The sequence below is a fragment of the Cynocephalus volans genome, chromosome 10 (genome assembly GCF_027409185.1).
Source record: "Cynocephalus volans isolate mCynVol1 chromosome 10, mCynVol1.pri, whole genome shotgun sequence".
NCBI lineage: Eukaryota > Metazoa > Chordata > Mammalia > Dermoptera > Cynocephalidae > Cynocephalus > Cynocephalus volans.
The window spans coordinates 97,600,536-97,621,240 of record NC_084469.1 but is presented as its reverse complement, the minus strand read 5'-3'; the positions used below and the strand labels follow the sequence as shown (position 1 = coordinate 97,621,240).

The window sequence follows — 20,705 nt, the reverse complement described above, 5'->3', positions numbered from 1 at the left end:
GAGGCTGCCTCCACTTCAAACCCCAGTCAAGGCTCGGGGCACATTGTCCCCTAATGCCCCTGGGTCTGCAGTGTTACCTGCAACCAGACATGCTGCATGTCCTCCTTTTAGGAGAAGGGCTTTCCCCAGTCCCGAGATCCCTCCAGCATCTCCCTGAGGGCTTCTGTACTCTGCCATTTGCAAGCCTCACCCTGTCCACCCCTCCAAGGTGGCCCAGGTTCCCCTCCTTTTCCAGCTGTGCCATCTCAGCCTTCTGAAGGTTTCCTTTCTTGGGCTTTGCAGAGCCGGTGCCCACACTGAGTACCTCAGGCCTTTCCCTGGCTCTGTCAAGTCCTGCAGGTCCAGTCACCAACTGGGCATCTCCAGGATGAGCAGGGCCCACTCCTGCCCTACCTGGCAAGCTCTTATATACCTTTCAAAACCCAACCCCCTTGTACCCTTTGCAGGCAGAGCCCCAGATTCAAGCCTCGACTCCGGGGCTCTGTCTCTTCTTCCCAGCTAGCCAAGGGCGAGGTCAAGGTGGGATGGGAAAGCCCTTGCAACCCATTCCCCCCTTCCCCCTGGACCCCTGCCCAGGTAGAGAGGTCATGTTGTCTAGTGGCCAGGAGGAAGTGGACTCTGGGGATAGGCTCCCTTTGTTGGAATTCCAGCTCTACTGTTTTCTTGCTGGGTCTGTTTTCCCATCTGTAAAATAGGAAAAATAATTGTTCCTTTCAGGACTCATGAACAGTAACGTTGATAGCTCCTGTTGCATTTTTCTCACCAATGATGCTGTTGCCCTCTCCTCTTCTCTCAGCTACTCTGCCCCATGGATCCCCTTGGCTGGGCCCAGCTACAACGTTCATGGCGCTTCTGTCTCACTGGTCTGCTATTGCAGCTGCTTCTGGCTGTGTGCTTCTTCTCCTACCTGCGTGTGTCTCAAAATAATGCCACTGGGTCCCCTAGGTCAGGGCTCACCATAATGGAACCTGTCACCATGGCTCCCAGTGTGTCGGCGGGGCTCCCCACCCTCCCACCCTTGCTGATCCTGCTGTGGACATGGCCATTCAACAACCCCGTGGCTCTGTCCCGCTGCTCGGAGATGCGGCCTGGCTCAGCCGACTGCCAGCTGACCGCCAACCGCAGCATGTACCCGCAGGCAGACGCAGTCATCGTACATCACCGGGATATCAGCTCCAGGCCACAGTCGCAGCTCCCACCTTCCCCGAGGCCACCAGGGCAGCGCTGGGTGTGGTTCAGCCTGGAGTCACCCAGCAACTGCTGGCAGCTGAAAGCCCTGGACGGCTACTTCAATCTCACCATGTCCTACCGCAGGGACTCAGACATCTTCACACCCTACGGCTGGCTTGAAACGTGGCCTGGCCAGCCTGCTGATGGGCAGGTCAACCTCTCGGCCAAGACCAAGCTGGTGGCCTGGGTGGTGTCCAACTGGAAGGCGGATTCGGCCAGGGTGAAGTACTACCAGATGCTGAAAACTCATCTCAAAGTGGACGTGTACGGAAAGGCCCACATGCCGCTGGCCCAGGAGACCATGATGGAGCAGCTGGCCCAGTACAAGTTTTACTTGGCCTTTGAGAACTCTCTGCACCCTGACTATATAACCGAGAAGCTGTGGAAGAATGCCCTGCAGGCCTGGGCCGTGCCCGTGGTGATGGGTCCCAGCAGGAGCGGCTATGAACAGTTCTTGCCTCCCGATGCCTTCATCCACGTGGAAGACTTCCAGAGCCCCAAGCACCTGGCCCAGTACCTGCAGCTGCTGGACAAGGACCATGCCCGCTACCTGAGCTACTTTCGTTGGCGGGAGACTCTGCGGCCTCGCACCATCAGCTGGGCCCTGGCTTTCTGCAAGGCCTGCTGGAAGCTGCAACAAGAATCCAGGTACCAGACAGTGCCAAGCATAGCTGCTTGGTTCACATAAAGTGGCCAGCCTGGGGCCTGGACTGCTGGGGCCTCACCTTCCTGGGACCTCACCTGTGTGGGGCTTCACCTGTTGGAGTCCTTGGTTGCCAGAGATCTCATTTAACCTGGGACATCATCTGCTGGGGGTCTCTGCTGCCAGAAACCTTGGCTTTGGGTACCTCACCTGCCAGGGCCTTCACCTGCTGGCTACCTTGTGTGTTAGGGACTTTACCTACTGGGGACTTCAGCTGTTGGGGACTTTACTTGGTGGGGACCTGCTACCAGAGATTTGTCTCACTGGCTGCTGCCTGCTAAGAGCCTCACCTCCTGGGGACCACAGCACTCAGCCCCTGGGGAACTGGCTGTCTGGGGTCCCAACAACTAGTGACAGTTCTGGCTAATGTGCTTGTGATTATTATTGCTGTTGTGAACTGCCTATGTGGTACAATGATGATGTCACCATTTTCCAGATGAGAATGTTGCAAGGAAAACTAACATGTCCTCCTTTGTTTTAGAACAGTGGTTTTCATGCCCCGCAAGAGACACTCGGCGATGTCTGGAGATTTTTTTGGCTTGTCACACCTGGGGGAGAGGGGACTGATATCTTCTAGTGGGTGGAGGCCAGGGATGCGATAAACACCCTACGATGCACAGGAGATGCTCCCACCCCAAATGTCAAGAGGTGGAAAATCCCTGCTCTAGACCATTCTAGAGTTCTCAAGGTCAAGCCCCTCAGGAGGATGTTCAGAGCCCTGTGGGGAGCTCATCCTCCAGCAGCTCCCTGATGGTGGTGAGACCAAGGCCCGGAAGGGGTAGGAAATGGGGGCCAGGCTGTCTCAGAGTCAGCATGGGTCAGAACAGGGACAAGAGGACCTTCTATGCCCAGTGTGCGTGTGTGCGTGTGTGTGTGGTGTGGCAGCTGTGACCCCTGACCCATGCATGGTGTGCTGCTGAGAACCCAGCTTCAGACCGTGCAGGTGCAGCTGTTTACATTCCAATTCTCCAGCAGGCTGGGCCAGCGCCCTGTGGTTGGGATGTTGGATCTCGGAGATGGGCAGACGGAGGTCCTAGAAGGCCCCAAGCAGGCTGCACACACAGGCAGGGGAGCTTCAGGGGCCACAGACCCGGCCCCAAAGGCCAGTTTTCCCAGTGTGTGTTCTGACTGAGCAACTTCCCTCTCTGAGGCTCAGGGCCACCTGGACATCTAGGATGGGGAAACTGAGGCTCACAGCAAGCACCACTCTGGCTTCTGCAGCATCTGGAAACTCCAGGCTCTCTGCCACAGCGGGGCTGAGTCAGCAACCTCACAGTCAAAGACTGTGGGGGCGGACAGGGACCCCAGCCGGCCACAGCACTGAAATTGCTTTCCAAGACCTGGTCTCCAAGCCCTGCTGTCAGGGATCCCGGGAAGTCCTGCTTGTTAGCTGCCTTGAGTATCTCCAGCTGCAGCTAGGGGTCCCAGGGAGCCAGGAGCTGGGGATATTACTGTCAGTGTGGGTGAGTCTCCCTGGGGGCAGCTTCTGACCTGTGCCTCCAGCTGTGGGATGGGGACTGAGTCTGGGAAGGACACTGTTGTTAGACTGTGGTCCTGAGTGTCTGGAAAAGAGGGGAGGGGACCCAGTCTAGTGAAAGGCCATACTCTTGGGATCTCCCAGTCTGGGGCAAGAGGGAGGAGGATATGTCCTTGGGAGCCCTCACCAGCGGGGGGGGGGGGGGGGGGGGGGGGGGGGGGGGGGGGGGGGAAGGGGACCACGCCTTTAGGAAAGCTGTCTGGGGGGAGGGGGAACTGCACCCTCTCGACCCTCCAGTCTAAGGGGCAGGAGGGTAAGGGTCCTCACCCTCTGACCTATCGGGTGCCAGCCCTAGGGTCGCAGCACCCGCCCCCTCCCAAGCCCCTCCTCCGGCCTAGGATCCGCCGACCCCTCCCACAGTCTGGGAACCCAACACCCGTGCCTGCCAAGCATCAAGGTGACACCGTAGGGAAATCTAAACACCGCGCCGCGCTTTTTCCATCCTCTGCGGGGGCTCGTCGTAAATCCCCCCCTAGAGGCCGGGCCAGGGCTTTTATGGATCCAGGACCCAGGTCCCTGGGGACCCAGGTCTACCCCAGCAGGCGCCGACTTAGTGCTGGACGGGGCTGGCGCCCGCCCCAAACCTGTCCCCCCCGGGAGGTGGGCAGAGCGGCGGGTATTTTTAGCTGGTGAAAGGAAATAGTTCACCCTGGTGGGGGCGGACAGGCCCAAGGAAGAGGGAGGCCTGGTCTACCTGGACCTCCCACCCCCTATATCAACCCCAATGCAACCCCTTCCTTCCCCATCTGGACCTTAATCTCCTCATCCGCACAATGGCTCCATCTTCCCTCTACCAATCCAGCTCCCTCTTCCCCCGACAGAAGCACACACTGAGGGAGGTGCCGATGGGGACACGCCAGGGAGGGACAGAGGGACCAGAAGGGAGGTGGAAAGGACACTCACTGTCAAAATCGCCCCCACCCATCCCACTTTCCTTTGTTTCCCTGTAAGCAGGACCCTCCTTGCATCTACTTCTCTTTTTCCCCCGGAAGCAAAGGGATCCTTCCTCCACCCTGCAGGTCGTCCCCCCGCTCCTCCCCCTTTCCCCAGTGGAGACGGCGTCCCCGCCCCGCACGCCTCCGTCGCCTCCCGGAGTGTGAAGTGCATATCACTGAACCACGCACGAGCCGGGCTCCATTTCCCACGCTTTATCTCGATACAATTATCGCGAGAGTCCTGTGGCCTCGACGGCATTCTCTGCGCATGGGCAGGTCTGTGGCGGGTCCGGCCGGGCGGGACGATGGATGCCGTCGGGGCGGAGGGCGTGGCCGCCGTCCTGCCGGCGCCGGTGAGGTAGGGTCACACGCAGGCGCACTCGCGCGCCGACAGCTCGTGCACCGTGTGGTAGCGGCTGTGTGTGTCCAGGAAGGACACCTCGTCCTCGTAGGCCGTCGGGCGGCAGCAGGGCTGCGCGCGCACCCGCTCCCGTCGCAAGCGCCGCCGCTGGCGCAGGCGCCGCAGCCCCAGGTCGTAGACACGCGCGGCCGCCTCGCACACGCCTGCGCAGTAGCGGAACAGCACCGTCTCGTCCGACGCGTAGCCCAGGCCCAGCTCGCTCACGCGCACCTCGAGCTCGCGCAGCCCGCACGGCCGCGTCCCCGCACGCGCACGCGCGCGCCGCCGTCGGGGCCCCGCCCGACGGCGCGGACCCTGGGATCGCCCGGCCCAGGGCGTCAGCTCGCGCAGCTCCACCGCGTCCGGGGCGCCTTGCAGCAGGGCACGGTCTGCGAGGGGAGGGAGAGAAGGGAGTGAGGGTCAGTGGATGTGGGAGGGAGCCCCCTACCCTCGCTGTCCACCTGCAAAAAAAGACCCCTGCTGGGACGCCGGGCGCGGACGGCTTCTCATCTCACCCCCAGACCCCACATTTCCCCACCCCCTTTTCAGCTGCTCATGCACCCTCTCTGGGAGGCGTTGGTGGGGTGGGGTGCGTACTCAGACCCCCACGGGCTACCAACACCCCTCTCTGGACCCTAATCCTGGGTTGGGCTGCGCAGAACCTGGCTACCCCTTTTTGAGTGTCGGGGACCATTTTCCAGCCTGCCCACCTTGAACTAAGCTGACCCAGGTCTTTAACTCACTTCCTCTGGGCCCCCCACCCCATTGCTGTCCATTTTCTGCTTCCCTACACCCACTTTCCGGACTCTAACTGGACCCCATTCATATGCTGGGCTGCTCGGGGGTGGGGGAGGGGAGGTTCCCCTTTTCACTGAGCCACCCCAACCCCTTTATAGAAAAGAAATGGAGGGCTCAGCTGGGGGTGATGGGGACCCGAATCCCTGCCTCTGCTGGGCTTCCGGCTGCTGCCACTCCTATGCTGGGCTGCCCCCAGGGCATTGGTGCACCCTCTCTGGTCAGCATTGGGGTTCTGATTCCAACACCCCCATTCCTCACCCTCTTGCTAGGCTGTCATGGGTCTCTAACTCTCTCTAGGACCCCCAACCAAAGCCCCCGCATCTTCTCTGAGCCCCTGGGCTGTTTATATACACACACCCATTCCTGCTGCCACCGTGCAGTGAGTGTCAGTTTCCCCATCCAATAAACCAAATCAGCGTGTTTGGGCTTTTCAGAACGCCCAGAAGAGCAGCAGATACTGAAGCCTACTGCGTTCCAGGCCTGTGTGGGGACCCCACCCCATGGAGTGGCAGCAGCTGTGTCAGGGCCACTCCCATGCCACAGGTGAGGAAACAGCATCTAAGAGGGCAAAGACTACCCAAAGTCACACCACTAGCAGGTGGCCGAGAAAGAGAAGGCCCCAAAGGACATTCTTCCCACCTCCATCATTCACCAGGTTGGGCCCAAGTCCAGCCCTCTTCTCTCACAGTTGCTGAGAGGTGCCCCAAGTCACAGATTCCCAGGGCCCTGAAGCCTAAATTTACTACCCAAAGTGGTTGGCCCTGCCCCAATACTCCACAGCACCAGGAGAGAAATGACGTTGGATTGGCAGTCAGCACTGCTGGTGGAACTGCAGGCAGGGGGCTCCCAGCCCCAGAGCAGGTGGCAGGTCCTCTTGTGGTTGGGAGAGGAAATCCTGAGTTTAGTCCCCGTCTGCCCCCAAGGCTGGCGCACCTGGCTTTCACAAGAATGAGCTTTCTGAGAGGTCCAAGGGGGAGGGCTGTCTGTCGCGCTGGGGGGGGTGTCTGTTCCCACAGAGGGTCTCAGAAACCAGACAGACACAGGCTCTCAGTCTGGCTCTGCCACTTTCATCTCCTGCAATTTCAAGCAGGTGATGGCCCTACTCAGTGCCTCAGTTTCCCTGCCTGCTCAAAAGCTTGCATAATCCCTGTCCTTGCTGGGGCTGAGAGGGTTGGACATCAGGGTAGGACTGAGCAGCATAGTCCGTGTTCTATAAGGCCAGGGCGGGACAGGGGTGGCCAGGACTGTGCGGGGGGGTTAGGTGCAAGCCGAGCTCATTTCTGGTGCTTAAAATTCCACTATTAGTGTTCCCACCCCAGAAGTGTGTATCTAGGCAGTTATTTGAGGGGTTGCCATTTAAAATGCAGATGCCCAGTTAAATTTGAATTTCGCATAAATAATGAGTAATCTTTTTTTGTTTTTTAAAAGATGACCGGTAGGGGATCTTAACCCTTGACTTGGTGTTGTCAGCACCACGCTCAGCCAGTGAGCGAACCGGCCATCCCTATATAGGGATCCAAACCCGTGGCCTTGGTATTATCGGCACCACACTCTCCCAAGTGAGCCATGGGCCGGCCCAATAATGAATAATCTTTTAGTACGTCTAGCCCTGTCTCCCTCCAGCAGGGCTGGCTACTCACATAGGGTCTGGAACACAAAGAGAAGAGATGCCCTCCCACCAATCCCCCAAGCCTGGAATTCCACCATCATCGCATTAGTTCCAGGGCCTAGAACATTGGGACTTCGGGGGATCAGCAGCCACTCCCTTCCCCCAGGAGGGCTGGGCCCAGGGACAGGATACAGGGCTGGCAGGCACCCGCCCATGGGCCGATACCCTCCTGATGTCCAAAATCACCGTTCATGCCTTGTCTCCAGGTCTTGGAGCGCTGGCTTTTGGGGGCCCCTGCCTGGGTCTCTGGGACCCAATGTCCTAGGGAGGACTTCGCCACTTGCAGGCGGAGAGCGGCGGGGGCGGAAGCGGAGTTCTCGCCTGGGGGCCACCCTTGTCCATTGTGAGCACAAGAAAGAAGGATTGTGTGGGCCGGCAGGGCGGGCACAGACGTGCTCGCGGTCCACACCCGCAGGCACCGCGCACGCGCCCCGCCCGCGTCCACACCCGGACACCCGCGCCGTCGCACGCGAGGTCGGGGCCCACGCACTGCCCCTGCCAGACCGAACCTGCAGCAGGGCAGGTGCTTTCCCATTTCTCTTCCTCAGTGCCGCCTTCCCTCGTCTCTCTCTGTCTCCCTTTCTGGGATTTTTTTTTTTTTTTTTTTTTTTTTTTTGGTGGCTGGCAGGTATGGGATCCGAACACTTAACCCTGGTGTTACCAGCACCGCGCTCTAAGGATCTGAGCTAACTGGCCAGCTCCCTTTCTCTCTCTCTGTCTCTCTGGCATTTCTCTCCTCGTCTCTGAATCTATTCTCCTGTTTTTAGGTTTCTCTCTCTCTCCCCCTCTCCTTGGTCCCTGTCCACTTGGGCAGGTCACTGGAGCCTCGGGTCCTGTCTTCCACTCCCCCACACCCCACCCCTATTGCGCTGCAGCGGCCGCCCAGGCCCAAGACCCTGGTCTAATCTCCATCTGGCCCCTAGGGCCCCTCAGGGCCAGAGGCTAATTCCCTGTGACAGCTCAGCCGAAAGACCCCAGTTCCCAGCAGTCATCCCACCCCGCCCAGGCCATTGGGGGGATTTTCACCCTCCCTCCGCCCCATCTGTAAAAAACGCCTCTGTGAACCCCCCTCCTGCTCCACTGCCTGAAGTTCCACCGTCATGGCCACCCCTATGCCAGGGGTATCTGACCCAGCACGGAGGAGGGGCTTACACTGGGCCAGGCGGGCGATCCGGGCGTCCAGGGCGCGAGGCAGTCGGCGCAGCGGGGATAGCGCGGGTCCGAGGCGGTGGCTGAGGAGCAGGCCCTCTCGACACATCCAGATGGATAGCACGGAGCTGCAGAGCACCGAGGCCAAGGCCGCCGCCTTCCAGCGCTGCATCCTCGGCCTGCGGGCACGGGATGGTCAGCCACACACACCCCCGTCTGTCCCTCCAGCCACAAACGGGTGCAGGGCGCTGGGCCAGGCACTGTGGACCCAATGGGGCCCCTGACTTTGAACAACTCCTGCTTAATGATCAATAATAACACAGAAATGATTCATCAAGGAACCACGGAACAAGGTTGTGAAAACGCTGCCAAGGAATAGGTGGGCTCTGTGCCAGGGGTAACAGGGGACCCGCCCCCATCTGGGGGTCCCAGAGTGCTTTCCTGAGGAGCTGGTGAGAGAGTTCAGAGTTGAACAAAGGTTGGAGTTGGCCAGGCAGAGCAGAATGGTATCTCAGGCAGGCGAAGAGCCAGTGCAAAGGCCCTGTGGCTGGACCGAGCTTGGAGGAGGCCGGAGTGGCCGCAGTCCAGCGAGTGACAGGGAAGCGTGGAAGGAGTGGGGGTATTTCCAGCAGGTGGCACTGTGGGACCAGGGTGGAGAGCCGGGGCGGTGCTTACGATAGTCTGGGAGGGAGGAAACGGGGGTTGAGACTGCTCCCTCCATATACATGCCCTTGAGTGACTCTCTGCCCCTTTCCGACCCTCAGTTTCCCTTCCCAACAAATACACTGATGTCCAGGGGTGGGCAGCGATGGGCCAAACCTGCCCCCGACACTGAGTCCCACCTCCAGCAAGGCTGGGCCTTTCACCCGGAGCTGTTCCCTCCCTCTCCGTTCCCATTCCCCTTTAGGGTTCAGCTTAAAAGGCACCTCCTCCGAGAGGACTTCCCCGACCGCCTGTGCTCTCCGCTCCAGCCTCAGGCTACTGCAGCGGCCCCCTGTGGGCCCCCACAATGCCCTGAATGCTCACTGCATACAGTAGGTGCTTAATAACCCACGCGTTCCCTCGCCACCCCCCACCCCCGCCCGTCTGAACTGCTCCCCAGCCCACGTTTACATTCCCCCTGGCCGTCTGCTGTCGGGCCGGGCGGAGCCTGGCGTCCAGCCCGGTGTAAACATTTACACGGAGCGCTGAAAGAAAGCGCCAGGCTGGACGCCGGTCAGCGCCCGGGCCAGCTCCGCGCCGGGGCCTGGCCCGCGGGGTCGCCGGGCGCCCCCATGCGCGCACCCAGGAACGCGCGGGCTGCCCCGCACTGCGCGGAGCAGTTATTTGCGTGCAATTTGCATCTACTTGGCAGCGAGACTGGAGCCGCCTCTCCCCCCAGCACCACACCCGCCACTCCCATGGATGCACGGGCACAGGAGCTACACCTGCCAGGCAGTAACAGGGGATATTTATTAAGCACCTGCTGTGTGCCAGGCCCTATGCTAAGCCCACACAAGAGAGGCACAAGCATCTCCATTTTCCAGCTGGGGAAACTGAGGCACACATCGGGTAAGAGTTTGCCCAAGAGCACTCAGCTAGAAAAGGACCTGGAATTCCAATCTAGATTCTTTGACATGGCACACACCATATCGGCTGGGCTGTGCTTGGGAGCAAACGCTGATGGTACTTGATACCGCCGTTTTTGCTAACTATTGGTGGTATTGGTAGAAAGGGAGCTCCCTTACACGGGGAGGTGTAAACATATCCTAGACCAGTTTGGGGAGTCTGATGAGAGTCAACCTGAAGGGGAGATTGACTTCCCCAGGGCAGCTCAAGTGGTTTGCTAGCACATAATAGTTGCTAATAGACATTTGCTGAATGAATGAATGAATGAATGAATGAATGGGAGAGGAACAAAGAAACCCAAAGAAGATAGGCGTGGGTGACTCAGATCCCAAATTAGAGGGTCCAGGGTTTCATATCTGTTGCCCTAATATGGCACCGGCCCCATTCAGAAAACCGACCTTCATTTATTAAGCACTGACTGTATACTAAGCCCAGAGATTTCAACTGTCATCTCTTTTTCATCCTCTCAATGAATCCATCCATCTATTTACCCATTCACTTGTCTAACATTGATTGACAACCTACAAATGGCCAGGCCCTGAGGATACTGTAGGGACCAAGACAGACTCACTTCATCTGGTGGAGAAGACAGACAATATGCAAAGAAACATAAAAAAGAATAAAACGATTTCAGGCAAGTGTTATGAAGACAAACAATAGTGAAAGGATTTTCAAGGGGATTATATTCGCTGGGGTGGTCAGGGGACCCTCCCTGAGGAGGAGACACATGCGCTAAGACCCAGGAGTAAGAAGTTGGCAGCGGGAAAATCTGGTGGTAGGTGTCCCAGGTAGAGGCACAGCCTGTGCAAAGGTCCTGGGGCAGGACCGAGCCTGGCATGTTGGAGGAACAGCGAGGAGGCCCATGAGGCTGGAGCAGAGTGAGCGAGGGGAGAGAGGAAGGAGGGCAGGAAGGTGACAGGGGCAGGTGGTGCAGGGCCTTGGGTGGGCCATGGGGAGAATATTTCATTCTCAAGGTTATGCAGTAAGCAGAAGGCAGCCCCAACATTTGCCAAATCCTATCCGCCTTACCCTTAACAAGCACCTACTTTATGCCCAATCCCATTCTACAAATTTAACACATACTAAGTCATTTCAATCTCACGAGAGTCCTAAGAAGCAAGGTAATTTCCTTATCGCCATTTTACAGATGGGGAAACTGAGGCCCAGGGCAGCAAAGTGACATGCCCAGGGTTGCACAGTTAGGATTTGAATGCTGGTGGCCCAACCACCAGGAGGGGGAGACAAGCAGGAATACCCACCCAGGCCCAAGACCTCTCTGCACCCCCAGCACCCTGCTTGCCCTCACACGCAAGTCTTAGAGTGGTGTGCCTCAGTTTCCCCATTAGGCTGGGACAAAGCCCCTGCACAGCCTCAGGCTCTGGTCACCCATTTCTGCCAAGGGTTTCCCCAGGGTGACTGAGAAGCCATCTCCAGGAGGGCCAAGCCATGGGAGCCCCTGGTGGCCTTGGAGCTGCAGACCCCCCCCCCCCCCCCCCCGCTCCGAGTTCTGGTGGGAGGCAGGAAAGCAGGTGGAGGGGGTCAAGCTGGGCTCGGCTGATAAGCCACCGTTAACAATGGGCCTTTCTGTACAGGGGTCACCCAACTGGTTTGTCTCTGGCACAGACCCACTGGGAGGGGGTGAGGCGGGTGTGGCGGAGGGCAGTGGGGAGGGGGCAGGTGTGCACGGTGTGTGTGGCTGTGTTCTGGTGGCTACTAGACCCAGGAGGTGGCTTTTCTCACCCAGCACACTTGTGGGTTCACACCTGCATGACACTCACATGCACACCCAGCGTTCTCACACACACTTGAGTGTCTTCCTTCTCATACACGCTCAAACACTGTCACATGTGCACACCCGAACGCTGTCCCTTTCACATGCCTGGATGTTTCAGGACACACTTGAACACTGTCACATTCACACACTTGGGTGTTTTCACACTTAAGCCCAAACATGCCCAAGCACATGCTCGAACGTTTCCACACTCGTGCACTGTTATCACGCCCGCACACTGGAACATGATCGCACTCACATGCTTGGACACCTTCGTATCCACGCGCTAGTGTGTTGTCACACTGCCCTGCCTGGGCATTTCCACACCTGCACCCACACATTGTTACACACTGGGGTGTTTCCCAGCTCACACACAACAGGCTGGTCTCCCACTCATTTGCACTCGGGAGCTCCCACTCACACACGCTCAGGTATTCTTACACGCTCTTGCACACTCAGGGGCTTCCACACGCTCAAGCACTTCCACACAGATGCACACGGTCTCTCGCACACTGACACAGAGAAGGGCCACAACCACACACACGTGGCCCCCAAGTCCTCCCACGAGCACCTGTTGCTGTACGCAGCACAGGGACGCACGTCTGTAGGCATGGGGGTGGCCATCATCATTGGCATTTTCCCAGGGCTGGCTGGGCCTGTCACCTGCTTGCCTCATGACTCCTGCATCCTGGCCACACGCTCACACATGCAGGGGCACACAGGTGAACACACCGCCAGGGTGCTCGGGCCCAGGGCTGCAAAGATTCCGGAAGGCACAGTGAGAGGTATAGAAATAGTGAGCAGAAGGTGAAATGACTCGAGAGGTAACTGCCCCACCCTGACCACTGCCACCTGGCCCAGGTCCACCCCTGCCCACTCTCCAGTGCCCACTGCACTGTCTATACAGGGTCTGGCCATTAGTCCCCTCTTAGTCCTAAAGAAAATGTCCAGACCCTGGAAAATCCTCATTGCCCGTGGCAGAGAGGATCCTCCCTTCCTGGGGTGCTACGCCAGCCTGACTGCAGCAGGAAAGACCCAGGCTAGATGTCCACTTCCTGCTGGGGGCTACAGAATTCCCAGAGCTGGAGTGGGAAGGGAGGAGAAACTGAGGCTCAGGGACGGGGATGAGTAGGTGGAAGTCACACAGCTGGGCAAGTCTTTCCAATCAATCTATGAAATAGGCAGCCAGGACAAGGGAACATGTTTCTGGCAGCTTCCTTGGTGGTGCCAAAAAATGTAGCTCATTATCTTTGTGCCCAGCCAACACCCTGGAGCCCCACCTTCCTGTCAAAAAGCTTCCCAGGGGACACCTGCCAGGCATCCCCAGTCCCCGGATCTGGAGCCTCTGCCCTGTAGAACTCCTGGCCTTAGGGAGGCACCTCCTGCATGGCTGCTCCCAGGGGAGAGAAGGGGAGGGTCCCCACCATCCAGTGTTTTTTTCTAGCCTGGAATTGGGGCCTGTCCCCATCTGGCAAACTCCTATTCCTCCTTCAAAACCCTAGCTCCCACAACCCCTCCACCAGAAAGCCTTCCCTGCTCCCCATATTGGCTGCCCCCAGCTACGGGTCCCTCCCTCTCACCCAGCCCTGCCGGCATGGTGTCTGTGTCCACATGTGTCTTTGCTGGACTGGGAGTTTCTGGAGGGGTATCCTGGGCTGAGGCCACTCAAGGCACAGGCAGACTTTGAGAATTCTGTCTCCACGTTTCTGCCCGTGGGGTGTCTCCCTCTATGCGCTCCCTTTTCCTTCCGCTCCACCCCACCTCTTTTCTGCCTTCCTGTGACTCAGTTTCCCCATCTTCAGTAAAGGCACCAAGGGTGTCTCCCAGCACAGTGGGAATGCCAGGGGGGACCTGGAAGAGCTTGCCCAGGTGGCTCTTGGGGCTGTCACCACTGCCTACAGCAGAGGGAGCCAGGCCTCAAAGCCACATGCGCTCACGTGGGGGTGGCCTGCACGTGTGAGTGGGGATGGGCGTGTGTCTGTGAATGCCACCATGGCATGTGGTCTGGGTCCCTGTTCTGCCTCTTTCTGGCTGTGTAATGTGGGGCACGCTCCTCCCCCTCTCTGAGCCTCAATTTCCCCATATGTTCCATGGTCTGCACAGGATACCCTCCTTTATTTGGAGACCCATTGAATTCAATGAAATCCCACAGGCCTGGTGGGTGGCAGCAGCTGGGCCTGGCCCTCAGACACATGTGCTTGTGAGCCTGTGCCTCTGTTTCCCCATTAGTGCTGCCAGCCTTGGGCCTGTTCCTAGGACATCCCCGCTAGCTCCCTTTTGCAGATGGCCCCTGGGGGTTCCCTGGGGTTCTACTGATGGGGAAACTGAGGCCCTCAGAGGGGTGAGACTTGGCCAGGGGTCTGCGCCTCTTTCAAGGCAAGACTCAGTGCTTCTGCAAAACAAAAAACAAATTCCACAGTCCACAAAAATGTGCCCCCTCCCTTGGGGAGACAGGGAGGCGAGGGTAGCCGCAAGCCAGAGACGCACATCTGGGGGCAAACCAGGAACATCTGGCGAGCACAGCTGGTTCTGATGCTGTATTTGTGGGGACCAGGGGCCATCCTTTGGGGGGGGTGTAGACACAGACACCCCCAGCTGACCCTTCCAGGCCTGGCCAGGGCAGGGAGCCCAGCCTCTCATCTTCTCCCCCCACCACAAAAGCTGAATGCTGCCCAGCTGCTAGAACCATCGCTGGCTCCCCTCTACCCTGAGCATCAAGTCCCAGCCCCTGAGCTGGTCTTGAGGACCCACGGGTCTGTCTTCACCAAAGTGAAGCTGAGGGGTGCACAGTCCGGGAGAGAGGCTTCTGAGGAGGACTGTGCTGGCTGCTTCACAGTAATAATAGTAGTAAAAAAAATAATAATAATAATAGCTGACACTAACACTATTGAACAACACTTCCATTCTATGCACTTTACATGTAGTAACTCATAGCGAGGTATGTACTATTTTATCCCCATTTGGTAGATGGGAAAAATTGAGGTCCAGAGAGGTGAAGTGACACAAGGCCACACAGTATAAGTGGCCAAGCTGGATTTTTTCTTTTTTTTTTTTTTTGGTGGCTGGCCAGTAGGGGCACCCAAACCCTTGACCTTGGTATTATAACACTGCGCTGTAACCAACCAGCTTGGGCAAGCCCCTAGCTGGGATTTGAACACAGGGGGTCAGACAAACTCCTACTCATCCCTTAAAGCCCAAGCTCCAACATCTCATCCACCACATTCATAACCACGTGTTATCTGGCCCCTCTAACAACAACAATAATAATAACATTAACATCCAGCAATGTTGGCTATTCCATTTATTTTGTGCCAGAGACTGTGCTAAGTGCTTTTCATACATTTAATTCCCCCATAGTCCCTGCAAAAGATGTTATTATTATTAACCCTCTTTTCCACGTGGGAAAACTGAGGTTCAGAGAAGTTAAGTGACTTGCTCAAGGTCACACAGCAAATAAGTGGCTGAACTGGGGTTGGAACCTGGGTCTGACTCCAAACTTGTACTGTCAATGATTCTACAACCACAGCTCGGAGCCACCAGGTTTTTGGTAACAAGAGTCATCGTGCCGAGGAGAAGTTGGGCAGCGAGGGAGGGGTGTTAGATCCTACTGTTTTGGGGGGTGTTTTTGGTGACTGGCCAGTACGGGGATCCGAATCCTTGACCTTGGTGTTATAACACCACACTCGAACCATCTGAGCTAACCGGCCAGCCCTGCCCTGCTCTTTGAGAGGTCAGGGGAGCAGAGACCCAAGGAGGTAGGAGGTTTCCTCAAAGATACCCAGCAGAACAGAACGAGATAAAGGGCCCAGAGAGCCAGGCTAGGTTCTGCCCCAATACATTTATTAACCCAACAAACACTTATTAAGCACCTGCTGTGTGTCAGGGCCTGGGCTGGGGGCCAGAGACTCAGTGGTAACCAAGGTCAATCTGGGCCCCACCTTTGATTTGCTGGCCAACCAGTGGCAGAGACAGGTAATGAATATGAAATAAGGTAATTTACATGTTGGCAGTACAACACCAAAAACATGATGAAAGAAGGGTGACTGGGGGCTGCTTCCGGGTTGGGTGGTCAAAGAGCGCTTCTCAGAGGAGGTGACATTTGAGCTGAGGCCTGGAGGATGGCAAAGAACCCGCCAGGTGACGATCTGGGGAAAATGTTCCAGGCAGTGGGATGGCAAGTGAAAAGGCTTAGAGGTAGGGCTGGCCAGTTAGCTCAGCTGGCTACAGTGTGGTGTTATAACACTGTGATCTAACCAACTTGACCTTGGTGTTATAACACCAAAAAAAAAAAGGCTTGGAGGCAGGACCAGGCTTGTTTGCGGTGACCAGTGTGATTGGAACTAACAGAGCCAGGGACTCTGTGGGAAGGTGGGTGGGACGTAATGGGGACCCTAAGGCCCCTAGGGTCAGCCTCAGTGCCTGGAGCTCTCTCTTCCTGCACCCGCAGCACTGGCGTGTCTGGGGAGGCAGGGCTGGGGAGCGTGCACGCATGTGTGTGCGTGCGTGTGTGTGGCAGGGCCGCCGGCTTTTCAGACTGTTTCTGGCCCAGCCAGTCCTCTGCGGTTGGCCCATAAAATTCCCACCTTGACCACACCAGGCTAGTCAGGCTGGCCGGGCTGGCCTGGGGCCGGCCCTGCAGGTGTCTGGAGCTGGCAGGAGGGGGGTCCCCGGGGTAGGATGACAGGATCAGCCTAATGAGTCCTGGCATGGCTGAGCAGCTGGCACAAGGCCCAGCGGGTGGCTCGAGAGATGTGGGTCTTCTGGGAGCAGCCAGGAGGACACCACAGGAAGCTGGCTGGCTGGCAGAAAGGGAAACTGAGGCACAGACTCCAGATGGGGCTCAAACCCTAACACTGGGGGAAGACCGAGAACCACCCCCCAGTTTCCTGCTTCATCCTGAATCACCTTTTCCTTCTCCCCAAAAATCTTCTTCAGATTTTTGCCTTGGGTTCCCGATGCACTGCACTATTTAGGCACGAATGATGCCCTCTCTCTGGGCCTCAGTTTCCCCATGGGGGAAGTAGAAGCCACTTGCTGCAAGCTGTACCCCTGGCTAATTTCTTCCAGGGCACACCTGAAGCCTGATTTCATTAGGATTTGACTGGCAGACCCCTCACTCCAACACCATCCTCTCTGAGGCCCTTCCTGAACATTCTTGCCAAAGAGGCCCCCATTCATGTGCACTCCCTTCTCAGGCTTCCTCCACAGCCCTTACCACCCCGGCAAGTTCAAGGCTGGTTTGGGAGACTCCTGTCCAACCCCTTCACCCCTCAACTCCACGTGCAGCAGAGACCAGGCCCATCTTGTCCTCTGCCTCACCTCAGCCTGGAGCTCAGCCCACAGTAACTTCATGCTCAGGAAAGATGCGTAGCCTGCAGGAACGATCCCTCCGCCTTGCCCAGCCTCAGGTTTCTCAGCTGCCAAATGGGCAGAACCAGGCCTCCCACTGGGCCTGCCTGGCACTCAGTAGGTGTTCCATGGGAAGAATGGAAAAACCTCGTCTGCCCCTTGATCTCCCCTCATTGGCCTTGATGCCTGGACCCCCTTTCAGCCCATCCCCCCACCCTACCCCCGCTTTGGGGGACCAGGGAAGATGCATCTGCAGAAAAATCCCACAGCCCCTCAGCAAAGGCAGCCCGGCCCAGTGACGCTGGATGCATTAAGGACCTGCTCTTCCCTCCTCTGTTTCCACCCCCTCACCATCCATCCTGGGGTGCCCCAAGCCAGTTCTTCCTCTGCCAGCCTTCCAGGACAGCCTCTCCCACACTCGCCAGGGCACCTTGAATATCCTAAAGTTAGTCACGCTACTTCCTGCCTCCATCTCTTTGCATGTGCAGTTCCCACCACCTGGAATGCCCCTTCTTTTCCCACTTAGAAAACTCTTATTCATCCTTTGCAGCCCCAGCTCCTAGGTCCGTCCTCCAGGAGGTCTTCCCTGACCCTCCTACCAGGAGGTAGAGCCCTCCTTTCCCATTCCAGGCTTCACCAGCTCTGTGTCCCTGGGTCTAAGTCTGTCTCCCTTGAAGGACAGAGCCCAAGAGCCCTGACACCAAACAGCCACACCAATGATGTCGACAAACATTTGTTGAAACAATCTCTTGATTGTGTTCTTGTGCCTGGCTGCAAATTTTGGGGTCCTTTCTGCCCCAGACTCTTGAAAGCTATATCCTCTCCTTGCTCCCTGAAAACTGAGGCCTGAAACCCGAGAGGCAAGTGCTGATGGTGGAATTTCAGGCACTGTACCCAGATGAAGAGCGGATGTTTTGTTTTCCCTGCACCCCTAGTTCCAGCTCTTTGCAGCGTGCTAGGGGTGGAGTGACTTTAGAACTGGGAACTTCAGGAGTCTTAGGATGAAGGCAGTGGGAAGGGGTTTCCAAGGGGCCCCAAGGCAAGAAGCGGGGGTGGGCAGAACCTGGCAAAGCTGGGCTTCTGCCCTCCACTGACATCCGCCTAGGCCAGGCACGCCCCATTGGGGCTTCCTCTGCCTGGGGCACTCGAAGACAGACAAAGAGTGTCATGGAACACAGAGAAGGATGTGGGGCAGGGAGAGGGCAGGATGGACAGGCCGGAGTGAGAAAAGTCAAGGGTCCCGCCTCCTGCACCCCCTCTTAGGCCTCCGGCCCTGCTCCCAGATCTGATAACCCAGCCTTGCAGGTAACCACAGGCCCGCTGAGCTGGGCTAGTGGCACCTTAATATATGCTGCTGCTTCCTGGGGAGAGGGCAACCCTGGGAGAGGTCCCACCCCAAATCTGCCCACTCTGTGCAGGCCCCCTGGAACTTCATGACTGCTAACCCACAAACCACCTCCTGGGACAATTTTGAGACTATCCAGAGCAAGAGACCCCTTTTATAAAAAGCAGGGAAAGAGGGCACATCCTCCCCCCAACTTCAAATCCAGTCTTTGCCCATAAGGGACCCCCCTCCAAAGCGTTTCACGCCCTCTTGTGGCTGAACAGGCTGCTCCAGGAGCTGAGGGCCCGGCCCTCACCGGAGGACACGGTGTCCCCGGCGGCAGCGGCGGCGCGCAGAGAACGCGCTGGAACGCGACACTGACAGATGTTTACGTCTGAGCGCAGCTGGGCCGCGACGGCAGCCCCCCCACCCGGGGTCTGCGGGATCCGGATGCCCCCCACGGCCCCTCGAAGACCACAAAGCAGAAGGGGTGTCTGGGGCTCGCCCTCCGAGAGGCTGGGGAGAGGATTCTGGCTGCCCCCACTTCCACCCCTCCTCAGACGCACCCATGGGGGTCTAAGGAGGCTGGGGCGAGCCCGTCCGTCGGACAGGGACACCGCCGCCAGATCCTGGCTTGAAGAGGCACTTAGGATCGCCCTGCCCACTTCTGCTCCCTGCCACACGCGGACCTGTCGCCCCCCGGCCCCACCCTCATGCACCCGCGGGTCCTCGGCTCGAGGAAGGCAGCTACTGGTTTATCCCCCCCAGTCCCCCGTCCGCGGGGCGGGTCGTACCCCCGCGCCGGTCCCCCATGGGCCCTGTCCCCTGCCCTTGCTTACCTGCTCAAGGCGCCGGACTACCCGTCAGTGGCGGCTGCGCCTGCCGCCCGCGCCGGCCCCAGCCCCTGTCCCCGCCGCCACGACCGCCATCCGGGCCGCCTGGGCCCGCGGCGCCCGGGGGGGCCCGGGTCGGAGGGGGCGGCCGCGGGGGGGGCGCGGCGCGGGCCGGTCCATGGGGCCCCCCCGGGCTCGCTCAGCCGCGGGCAGAGGCCATCCCGGCCCGGCGGGGGCTGGGGCTGGGGCGGGGGGTGCCCTGGACGGCCGGCGGCGGGGAGGGCGCGGGGCGCGGGGGCGCACGGACGGCGCGGGCGGCCTGGGCGCGCGGCGCGGGGCTGCGGGGCGGAGGCGCGAGGGTCCTGGGCGCTCCGAGCGGCTCCACGCGCGCTCTCCCGCCGCCTCCGCCGCTCCCGCCGCGGACGGCTCGGCCGGCGCGGGGCCGGGGGCGGGGTCGGGGGCGGGGCCGGGGGCGGGGGCTCGGATTTCCCGGGCCCGGGAGCCTCCCCCGCCCCGCCCCGGCCCTGCCCGAGGGGGGCCAGCGGATCGCAGGTGGCAGGGGGCCGCGGGCCACAGAACCGCCCCTGGACGACAATCTCCCCCGGCCTCGGAGACCCCGACGGCGCCTCTTTGGGAAAGCTGGGGCCCTAAGACGCCCGGTCCCCAAGAGTCCCCTCTTAGGATCTGAAGGCCACAGCTCCCCCGACGCCAGTGTCTGCGACCCTCAGCGCCGCCCCCTACCCCGCACCCCACTGAGGATCTAGACTCACCCCTCAATCCTGCCGGAAAGGAAGACCGCAAGAAGTCCCCTACCCCCAACCAGAGCAGCACCCCCAGGACTAGCCTATCGCACCCCCACTTTGGGGACCCTGACGGCACCTTTTCAGTAAATCCGGAGCCCGGAGACGCCCCCCAGATCACCTTCTGGCTAACTAAGAGCCACCGCACCCCCCAGGGCGGTGGTGGCCGTGACCCACAACTACCCCCACCTCACTGAGAAGTAGGGGTCCCCACCAGTCCTGCTCCAGATCCTTTTCCCAAAAAGCTGAAGAAGCGCCCTCCCGAGACAGCCCTTCTAGGGAACTGAGACCCAAAGAAAGCGCCCCATACCCTACGACTGACGACAATACCCGATGTCCACGGCGCCCCCCCATCAAGTGGCAGTTCCCACAAATCTGGCCTCAGAGCCCTTCGGGGGATCCCTTTCCCACGCCTGGCTCTCGCCGCCGGCTCCCCCTCCTGGACACCAAGACCCTCCGCGCTGCGCGTTATCGCCATCGGCCCGCGAGCCCAAGCCCAGCGGGTCCCCTCCCCGACGGCTCCGCGTTCCCAAAGCGCCCCCTGGCGGCGCCTGTCTGATTCGGGGGCCGGGACCGGGCGGGGTGGGCGGGGCTGGAAT

At 59.1% G+C, this 20,705-nt stretch overlaps 2 protein-coding genes across 2 annotated transcripts; one reads left to right on the top strand and one right to left on the bottom strand.

The window, feature by feature from the left end:
- The first annotated feature begins 808 nt into the window (after nucleotides 1-808).
- Nucleotides 809-1,918, top strand: LOC134389215 (3-galactosyl-N-acetylglucosaminide 4-alpha-L-fucosyltransferase FUT3-like). Its single transcript, XM_063112723.1, has one exon. The coding sequence runs from the start codon at nucleotides 809-811 to the stop codon at nucleotides 1,916-1,918; it is 1,110 nt and encodes a 369-aa protein (XP_062968793.1).
- A 2,738-nt stretch (nucleotides 1,919-4,656) lies between these two features.
- Nucleotides 4,657-19,388, bottom strand: NRTN (neurturin). Its single transcript, XM_063108928.1, has 3 exons — nucleotides 19,313-19,388; nucleotides 8,425-8,600; nucleotides 4,657-5,194 (listed from the first exon to the last, which is right to left on the bottom strand). The coding sequence occupies exons 2-3, from the start codon at nucleotides 8,591-8,593 to the stop codon at nucleotides 4,770-4,772; spliced, it is 594 nt and encodes a 197-aa protein (XP_062964998.1). The 5' UTR covers nucleotides 8,594-8,600; nucleotides 19,313-19,388; the 3' UTR covers nucleotides 4,657-4,769.
- Between the last annotated feature and the right edge of the window lie 1,317 nt (nucleotides 19,389-20,705).